At 40.6% G+C, this 10,425-nt stretch overlaps 3 protein-coding genes across 3 annotated transcripts in view; 2 read left to right on the forward strand and 1 right to left on the reverse strand.

Annotated features, from left to right (window-relative positions):
• Positions 1-123: 123 nt before the first annotated feature.
• SARC_06089 (hypothetical protein) lies at positions 124-1,601 on the forward strand (the record flags this gene model as incomplete). Its single annotated transcript, XM_014300015.1, has 3 exons — positions 124-135; positions 379-486; positions 865-1,601. The coding sequence occupies 3 exons, from the start codon at positions 124-126 to the stop codon at positions 961-963; spliced, it is 219 nt and encodes a 72-aa protein (XP_014155490.1). The 3' UTR covers positions 964-1,601.
• A 1,676-nt stretch (positions 1,602-3,277) lies between these two features.
• On the forward strand, positions 3,278-4,218 carry SARC_06090 (hypothetical protein; the record flags this gene model as incomplete). Its single annotated transcript, XM_014300016.1, has 1 exon — positions 3,278-4,218. Exon 1 carries the CDS (start codon positions 3,289-3,291, stop codon positions 4,216-4,218), a length of 930 nt encoding a protein of 309 aa, XP_014155491.1. The 5' UTR covers positions 3,278-3,288.
• Positions 4,219-6,046: 1,828 nt separating this feature from the next.
• The window catches only part of SARC_06091 (hypothetical protein), a 4,934-nt gene continuing 555 nt past the window's right edge, over positions 6,047-10,425 (reverse strand). Inside the window, exons 2-6 of the mRNA XM_014300017.1 lie at positions 9,722-9,917; positions 8,266-8,364; positions 7,391-7,490; positions 6,584-6,667; positions 6,047-6,196 (exon numbers count right to left, since the gene is read on the reverse strand). Of these exons, the coding sequence (XP_014155492.1) occupies positions 6,101-6,196; positions 6,584-6,667; positions 7,391-7,490; positions 8,266-8,364; positions 9,722-9,912 (570 nt within the window). The 5' untranslated portion in view covers positions 9,913-9,917 and the 3' untranslated portion in view covers positions 6,047-6,100. The remainder of the gene's footprint in view (positions 6,197-6,583; positions 6,668-7,390; positions 7,491-8,265; positions 8,365-9,721; positions 9,918-10,425) is intronic.

A 10,425-nucleotide genomic window follows, 5' to 3' on the forward strand; every position in this document is an offset into this window, starting at 1 on the left:
ATATGTAGTGTATGTATATATTCAAAAACAGTTATTCGCGTGCAGTTGGTGTGTTTTGGGTATTCAATGTTACGTACTATCACCATTCCAATGTCCTGACATCATGCGATGATTGCAATAGAAATGTTTCCCATGGTTTGGAACTTTTGATATATTGTGTTTTGATCGTGAATACAAACGTAAACATAAAAGTATGTTAACATAGTTTACACAGAGTCCATGGAAGACTGTTTGTTATATGGGGTAGACAGCTGTCTGTATCAATTTTTCCTTTTAGAACGTCTTTCCCGTTGGTGCAAAGTGTTGTATATGTTCTGCCATAGATAAGTTCACACCTGCATGAATTCGCGTTAATTTGCATTCATTTCTTCATTGCAGGGTGTGTTATTGGCGGGCCAAGTCGTTGACCTGAAGGAACAAATCGATAGTAAATTCGTCGATTTGAGAAAACAGTCTATCGCGGTATCCGTGAGGAGGAAAGAACAAGTAAGCGTCTTTTCACGTACCTTAATGTGCCTCCTTATTTTAAATTCTTTGTATCATATACGGTGTCGTCGGGCGTTCGGATATTTTATATCGTTTCGGTGGCGCACGTGTTTGCTTATTTTGTATCTGGTCGGCGTCGCACTGGAAGTTGAGTGATATATATACGTAGTTCAGCATCTCAGAAACGTGCAACAACAGCACGCACAGAAACAAGCAGTCACTGCACGGCATATCACCACCTCCACATCACGTTGCTAAATCGTTCATTAAGTATATCTATCGTGTGACGAGTTGGTTTGACCTCGATATAAGGTTTGCTCGAAATCCGCCTACTCCCAGCCTCACCATCTCATCTCAACTCTGTCGAATCATGTGTAGGTCGCACTAGTCAAAGAACAGGAGAAAACTAAAGTGGTCGAATATGCACAGCAGAAACTGGACATGGAGGCAGCTATCACTGCGCTGTCTGGTTTATAAACCGCGAATTACAAGAAAAGGAAGGCAATCTACATGCACTATATGTACATGTGTGACAACCGGGAGAGGTATCTGTTACACGGCAGACAGTTAACAGGACGCTCCCACGGGCGGGCAATCGTCAGCATCTGGCTCGATATGTCTTGTGATTAACCCCAATATATGAAAGCTACATGCGTATTACTGGAGATAGAAGTATTACTGTGAAGATATAGTCGGCATCGGGCCTATCACAATCTAATGGTTTTTAGGTCAAGCTGAAGAAATTACAAGCAATGTACACCCAGCGCCAGGGTAGTCCTTCGTACCCAGATGAATAGTCTCGAGTAGATGGCACTCAATGAGCACAAATCTAGTGATCTTGAAGGCAGTACTACGTCGCACCGTAGCTTGGCCCTAGCGGTATTCAACAGGAGGATGGTATACCTGTGCACCTTCTGCTATATATGGAATCCATCGTGGATGGCTGTGTTGTCAATTCAATTGTAGCGTGTTGAAGCACCCGCGGGCTTTGGCATAGTGGAAGCCAGATACCCTCTATGGATATGTATCCATCTTTAGATTACGAGAGTGGTACGATAGGAGACGCACGGTGACAGTGCTACAGTCGGTGCCTCTATTCGGTGAGAATTAAACACACCAATAAATTTTAAGATTTATTGTCTTCTCAAATCGTCCACATTATTTATCAGTGTACGATATGAGATGTACACTGAAAAAATATAACTATCTGATACAGAATCTGTAGAATATCTTCGAAGCGTAGCTATTTATTCTGAAGACCGGGCACATAAACATATCCCGAATACTTAAATACCAACTCTATTGTCTGTGGAACCATACAATTTGATAAAATAAAGACGGCAACAATTATCTGCACCGTACGAAGATACAAGCAAGCGACCCTCTCGGGCCTCTCTCCTCTACCCTCTGGAGTCTGGCCTCTCATCTCTTATTGCTATGTTAAAAAAAAGATACTCTATAAACTTTCGTGTATGCGCAGTCCATACTCATCAGTTGTTTTGGTGTTTGGTAAAAAACAAAAACATTTTTTTTTTACCAAAGCTATTTAAAAAAAAAAAGTTTCATTTTCCATTTCGTTCCAATACAAAAGTGTTTAAAATATTCACTAAAAATAGTATAGAGTATGTATGTAAATAACTAAATAGAGTACTTATTTACGACTCTCCAACTTCCAAGTCTCCCCCTCCCCCCAGGGACTGGGAGTAAGTAGATTTGTCCGTGGAGCGTGGAGCATGGTTACGGGTTCCCAATTTCACACTTTCAGTTTCAAAGTAAAATAAAAATTTCACATCCATTTCATTTGGGTTGTTTTTAAAAAATAAAATAAAATAAATAAAATAAAATAAAGCAAATGTCTATGTATGTCTGTAAAAATCATATGTACATACTTTAAATAGTCTTTTTCGGGCCTCGGCCCCCCCAGCCTCGGTCCACTGGGCTCTGGCGATCTAGCCTCTATTTATCTTTATTTATACATCTGATATATAAATACAATAAACAATAGTTGTTTTAAAACAAAAACAATTGGGAAACTTCAAAGTTCCAAGTTCCAACTCTGAAAGAGTGAAACTCAAAGGACTGGGCGACTCAACGACAGGCGTCCGAAGGTGGCTATTTAAATTTTTTTAATGTCTGGAGTCGGGGCTAGCTTGGACTTACCTCTGGGTTCCCGCTGAGGGCTCAGGCCTGAGGATCAGTGATTTGCCACAGGCCCAGTCCGCCCTGCTCAGGAGTCTACTTCAGGAAGCAGCAGGACTCTCGGAATCTCGGGGCGGGAAGGGAAGGAATCGGCTCAGTCGGGTGCGAACTGCGAAGACTATTTCACAATTTTGTAAAAAAAACAGTAAACACTCTTCTCGAAATCTTCAAATCTGTCGACTTTCAACTTGTCCAGACTCAAGTGTCAACATCACGAAATTTATAATTATTTATAAAAAACAAACAAACTCACTCTTCACTCCCTCGGCCTCTTGTGCAATGCAATTTCTGAACTCCTTCGTAGTAGATATATCATATATAGATACTCTCATCAATATCAGAGTTTCTTCTAAATACTGAAAGAGTGGGAGAAGACATAAATAAATTTGACGATTTCCTTGACCTTCTACTGTCTCGCACTCTCGCGTAGACGGAGATATTAAACGTTCAAGCATTTAAAAAAAACAGTAAATATCGAATATCGAAAGCTCATCCGCGTTATCAACCACTTTGTGAGATACACATCGTAAACGTATAAACATATAAAGCAGAAGCCCTTGACAATAACTGCCACAAAAAAAAATCAACTAAGCACAAACAATCATGGGTATATCAGCTATTAGAAATTTAGTTTTACTAGCTTCAGTGACCTACACATGTACAGCTCGGCCACAATATAGACGAGACAACAACGGTCACCTTCAGATACTTGATATGGATTACAGCGGCTACAAAGCAGGTGATGAGCCCGACGCATCACTAGACTTTGCTGCGTTGCAGGACGGATGTTTCGGTGCGATTCGCAACGGTGATAATTGTGTAGATACAAAGCCCAATGATTCTAGAGTACAAGCCAATCCAGAGAACTCAAACGATAATGTTATGGAAATACAGATGCGTGCAGGTACGTATGGTGCAGAACAGAAACATGCAGGAAGTCAATTTTACTCCAGTCAACTGGAGGAATTGCCTGGTTTATTAGCTGCAACACTCGAATACGAAGTATATTTCCCCAAGGACTTCGAATGGACTCTCGGGGGTAAGCTTCCAGGTATGCACGGTGGTTCAAGAAAGTGCAGTGGAGGTTATTTCGCTCAAGGTGATGACTGCTTCAGCACACGACTTATGTGGCGTGCAGATGGCGACGCAGAGGCCTACATGTATATCCCAATGGCTTTACAGACTGAGGATCTATGCAGCAAGTGTTCAGGTTATCCTTCCGGAACCAAGTGCAAAGATATCTCGCACTGTTCGCTTAATAGAGGGGCTTTCTCATTCAATGCTGGCAAATGGAATAAGATCAAACAGCAAATCTGGTTGAATGAAGCGGGTTCCAGTGATGGTTGGTTTGGATTATATCATGACAATAACAAAGTGATGGTTGAGGACATTACATACCGATCGAGTGACAAAGTGCCATTGTCTGGTCTTTACTTCTCCAGCTTCTTCGGTGGAGACGGCGAAAAGTACGCACCCGCACATGATCAAACACTCAACTTCAGGGGCATCAAGCTGACAGCTGGCATAGTATAATTATAACGACTATTGAAATAATTTAAAAGTATTATTACCGTTCATCTAATCCATCATATAGTATTGTGATACCAGTTTATTGCGTTTTCCTGGATCCAACTAATCGTAAACGAATGCATGGAACAATCGAGTCTGTATGTGGTGATAATACTACTAGTCCAGTATATTAACAACCAAATAGTCAACTACTTTGGCTATTGGCTGTTGTAAGATCTACGAACAGCTTTGGTCGAGGTCAGGCTCATCAACAACCAATAGGTAGTCAGTCACGTTAACTGTTGTCTATTATGAGAGATGATAATTACTTTAATCGAGGTCAACATCTTGGAATCACCTCCTTGGATTCTGTAACATCTTCGTCAACATCTTTACACTCTCTACTAGAGCGGCATTGTGAATTGTTCACAGAATTTGCAATTTTTCACACATGGCCCATTCGACAACCCTGACGAACCCAAAAGTTTTTTGTCAATAAAACAGTCCCGACTCCTCAGAGGGCTCAGACATCAGACCTCACAGTACAGAGGCTCATCAAACGGTCAGCCTCAGGTGCTCGCCGCTCACAGGCCTGAGAGCCCTGAGGCCTTATTTAGACTATACAGGCTCAGGCTTCAGAGTCTCAGACCCCAGGCCCAGGGCCCAGGGCACCAGGTGCCAGGTGGCAGGCCGCAGGCACTGGGCAGGCTGGAGGGTTGGGAGGGTTCGCCAATCGCCAATTCGCCAGAGCCCAGAGGCAGTTTGCCGAACTGCAAAATATTTAATACAAAAAAAAGTCTGATTTTGATTGTAGAAGGCAATGTATTAATATGTAAATATGAGTAAATGACAAAACTAATTAGTGATAAATAACTGTTGACTTGATGAGAGTACATACGATTGCTCTTTGCTTTAAAAAAAACTATACGAAGTGTTCTATTTTTGGAATATGCCAATAATAACCTATGTAGACCTCCTGAGGCTCCTATGCACAAAGTGGCTACATTATATGATTATACATACTGCATTCACGAAATCCAATCGCCGATAGATGAGAGTTATCATAGCCTTCTAAATTAGACAGTTATATTTATATACGCTCAGTCGTCCAGTGATGTAATGCCTTGTAGCATTGTCCCGCTGTATGTATGTCGAGTTGCTGGCGCCGACGAATAGTCAATGTACTCTATCAATTATATATGTACATCAAGCTGCTGGGCACGGTCTTTTTACGGAAAGACATGTCGCGACGGCTTTATTGAGGTTGAAATAGTACGATATGATGTAATCAGTATTCAACAATGACCCGTTGAATGCTGAGGTCGACTAATATCGAATACACACGAGAAGACAGAAACGAACCCGTATGCTGACGAGTTTCTGAACTTCCATCCACTTTTCTGGACACATCAAGATTATACCCTTTTTTTCAGTACCTCTGCCAGGCTCTAGACGAGATTCTCCAGTGTGTCATGTCAGTTTTAGTCTTGCGACAGTATGCTCACAAGTCTCGCAGACCATTGCAAATCAAAGAAAAAGCTGATCGCACTGAGATTGTCTTAAATCACTTTAGAATTGATTGCCCGTATAGCGGACACGCCCACCCCTCAAAAGTGTGGCGAATTGAACATGACTACTACTACTCACCAACAAAACTTTCTATCTCTTATACAAGATACGGCATAGTAGCATGCGATTTGCTCACTATGAGCTCGACGTTGTGTAAGTAGACAAATGGCACAAAAAGTCCAAATTACTTCAATGCACAAAAGTATTCATCTCTCTAAGCACTATGTAGTACGCAACATTCTTATTCGAAGAGGTGAAATATATCTGTACAGATTGATACGAAGCGAAGTTTTCCATTCTTTCAATTAATCTTTATTATCCAATTGATGTATCTGATTTAAGCACGCTTGGCTTTTGAACTGCTGCTCTGGAAGCCAAGATATGGCAGGACAACGATCAACGCACTGCACGCACCGTACAGCAACCAGGGTCTCTGTATATATAAAATGGAAATTCCATGATGGGTCAGGCAGCTGTAGCATAACAATATATGATATTTTCATTTCTAGAATAAGTGGAATATATGCAGATCAATTTTTAATAACTCTTACATGTACTTATTAGAACGGAAACATTCAGTACAAAACATAGTGTAGCAATGTGCTTAATCTTATATATGGCAGGGTGGACAGAACAGTATAGTTAGAGCTCTGAGAGCTTGGCACTTCCAATCTAGCGATAAATCTTCACAGAGTAATGCATACGCACATATTTATGTACAAACAGCGAAGAAACAGCGCCGCTATGAAAACACACATATACACATACATCACAACATGAAGGGCGATATAGTGTATGCTCATGATAGGATCTGACATACCATCTGCAGGGTGTACAATCTCTCGTACTCGGCATTGGACTGCACCTTAACAGGTCCCGGTGCGCTCGTTTTGGACAGAACAAGCTGCAATGCAAGTTTTGGTACAGAGTGTCGAGTGAGTGGTCTCAAATTTCATGTGCAGAGTTTGGGATGTGTGCGAGTATTTGGAAAGCGTGAGCGGTGTGTGATTACGTCCCCGATGTACCGAGTTTTGCATATATGTGGCTTTCCTGTTGACTGTACCAGCTTTCCTGTTGACTATACCAGGGTGTGGGACTATATAAAAAGGGTTGGGACTATATACAAAGATACCAGTATGTTAAAACAGTGGAATAAATGACATGTCACAGCCAAGATATTCAACGGTTTCCAATATACAATAAAAAACACGCTACCAATACAAGGTACTGCGAGGAATGCGGGTTGGTATGTGCACCACACAGCCACGCACTTGTGATTGCACAGCTTGTGCGCGCTCCTCATCAGATGGCTCCCCACTCTGTACCAAGTATTTGTTCGCGCTCGCACAACTGCGATACTTTTAAAACAACGGACGTGTGCGAAGGCGACATGCAGTGATTGCCTGCGCCTCGTCTACACACCGAGTCACAGTTGACAGGCAATGTACATGCACAAATTATATATACACACATAGTGGCATATTTATGCCTTAAGTGATACTCGAAGTATTCATATAATATCCAGTTAGGGTCGCTTGCGACAGTGTCACTGGTAGACCGTTATATACAGATAGCATACACAGGTGAACTCACAGACAATGTATGTAGGAAGTGGGGTCGACCGTACCTTCTTGCCGTTTTTGTAGGTGAAGTCGGTGGCATTTAGTGTGTTAGTCTTTCCAACCTTGCCCAACTGGTAGATCAACGCATGGGTGACATTCTCTCCGCTGCAAGTACAGATAAGAAACTGGGTTGGTACCATGAAACTACCTACAAAAAAGTCAAACCGATAGTCTCATAATTTGATACTCAGGCAGTTTAAGCACCAAGGTATGTAACTCTCGCGACTTAGACATTCTATGGCCTCCACGCCGGCAGAATGACATAAAACTGAAGCGTCATTGAAAAGCGAGCAAAGTTTTTGATTCCATAATCGCGATACAAAGGGTACGTCAATTGCGCTCCCGGTTGGACACGTGAATAGAATTCAGGTTCCGGGTAAAAAAGATGTCTGTGATATAGGAAGAAAAGTGCACGACGTCTCACATTCATTTATTAAAGAAATAGAAACGGATTTGCACTTGGGGACGAAGAATCAATACTTCATCTTCCCCGACACCAACCGCAATACACATAAATATAACACGCCATTCCTAATGTCGACACCAACCAAAATACACAAAAATATATCACGCCATTCCTATTGTCGACACCAACCGAAATACACAGAAATATAACACGCCTTTTCTAATGTCGATTCATAATAGACCTTTTGTTTATCAATCTGCCATACAGACAGATGCCAGGGTACACCGCATAAATTAAGAACGGGCCTACAATTGTCTTGATATACAAATATCAAGATGAGAACTAAACTTTTCGTATATACGCTCATTCAAAGGAGTATAGATACATGCGTACGTACATTCATGCGTACGTACATTCATGCACAGATATGACCAGACAGGAAGATATAACCCTCAAAATATACTCAATACTTACGGCTGAATAAAGGGGATCTGGAAGCCAGTCGATAGTCCATTCTTCAGTGGCCAGTCAATGAAGGTATCAGGGGATTCTACGCGGATATCGGTGGCAATTCTGTGGCATTTCCAACGCAATTTAGTAAAGACACGCGAGAGAAAGAAGACAACATATGAACAAGTAGTCGAGGATGAAAGTGACAGCAAAAGTACTCACCTGGTTAGGATTATTTAAGATGATAATTCCTCAATAAAGTTGGCTATCTTTAATGTTGATATGGTGTGGATAACAAATTGAACTCGCTAGCGGTACAGATATATCATCACAAAACTTTATAGGAATGTTAAGGTCCCAATATTTACCTTTGTACAATCTAATGATCTTGCCTTTAATCTTGAGCACGGTTCGTTATGGTGACTCTGCAAAGCGTATGCATATTACCGGGAAATGTGATCTACAACAACAACAACTCCCAAAACAGCATTGCCAGCTTCCATTGTCCCGCCCCCCCCCCCTCCCTCCACACGGGTATTCAAATATGAGTATGAGGAATACGTCGATGCAATACTATCACGAGACGGACAATGATTGTTTAAATTTATTCAGTATATCTGCAATGGCATTCAGCGCTCATACCAGGAGATTGAGAAATACGTGTACGTCCAAGTATACGCGGTATATGGAGATATAATAATATATATGTGTGATCGTACTATATATGACAGTCTGTTCAAACAACATAGTACGTAAGAAGACCATATTAAATCATAGCGCCATGTTGTAGGTGCTTATATACACTTGCATAACTTACTTCAGGGTTTAGCGATACACTCGTGTCATACTGTATCCTAGGCACGGATTATTGCAGTTTCCAAAATGGGGAGTAACCTTCACGAGATGGGAGTATATGCAGACCCACATACAAACATTTAGACTATCATACGCCACCAGCGTACTGTGTGAACCTGATTGTGACAATGGCTGATCTATATCTGACCGTCTCACAACCAGAGCTCAGGTAAGGCCGCACTTTAGTTAAACATACATACACATACATACATACATATATAGATACATACATATACATACTTACCCAGTACACAAACAAAGGCATGCGTACTTGTGTGAGTATGAATATACATTGACATATATTTGTTAAGCCAGTATACTCTCGAAAACCACTGCCAAACGGGTTTGTGAAAAGAAGTCCACCACGATGATTCCGGGAAACTGTTCGAAACGCATAAACACAAAAAAAATACATCGACACACACACACACACACACAATATATATATATATATATATATATATGCCCGGCATGCTGAGATATTCTATAGTAAAGAAGGATCCGACTATCCAACATCATACTATTGTTGGGATATCCTGTATACCATAATTTTTCCGTATCGGAACTCTTTCTGCTAGATACCACATCGAGCTCACACTATATATATCAAAGCACGGCTACATACCCATCGCCAACGTTGTAGAAGTTGTAGAGAACGGTGAGGTCCTTGTCTTCCACAGCCATCCTATTTCCGATAGTCTTCATAGCTAGTACACGTGCACCACCCTTCTCTAGGCGGCTATCCAATCCCTGCCCACTCACCATACAGGCGAACACCCCCAGGGCTAGCAGCACGGTTTGCATGATAAAACTCATTCTGCCTTTAATTGTATTTTGAGGGTAAATGTGGTAACTAAACGAATGTGTGTCAATCCCTGCCAACTGGTATATATAAACTATAAAATGTATGCACATGTATGTATATATGTAAATGGACATACACATATATGTCTACTACAAACACAAATTATATATATATATATATATATATATATATATATAATAAACTAAATAAATAAATAAATAAATATATATATATATGCGTATATATATATATATATATATATATATAGACATACACGTAAACATATATTTGCAATTAATTCTGCATGCATACCATCCAACACACAAACACGTGTACACACATAGAGATAGATACCAATAAAATTCAATTACACATACACACACACACACACACACACATATATATATAATATATGTTCATCTATCAAGCTATATATCCATATCCATTTATATATATATATATATATATATATATCTATATATACATATACATATATACATACACACACACACACACACACACAC

Source organism: Sphaeroforma arctica (genome assembly GCF_001186125.1).
Source record: "Sphaeroforma arctica JP610 unplaced genomic scaffold supercont1.421, whole genome shotgun sequence".
Lineage (NCBI taxonomy): Eukaryota > Ichthyosporea > Ichthyophonida > Sphaeroforma > Sphaeroforma arctica.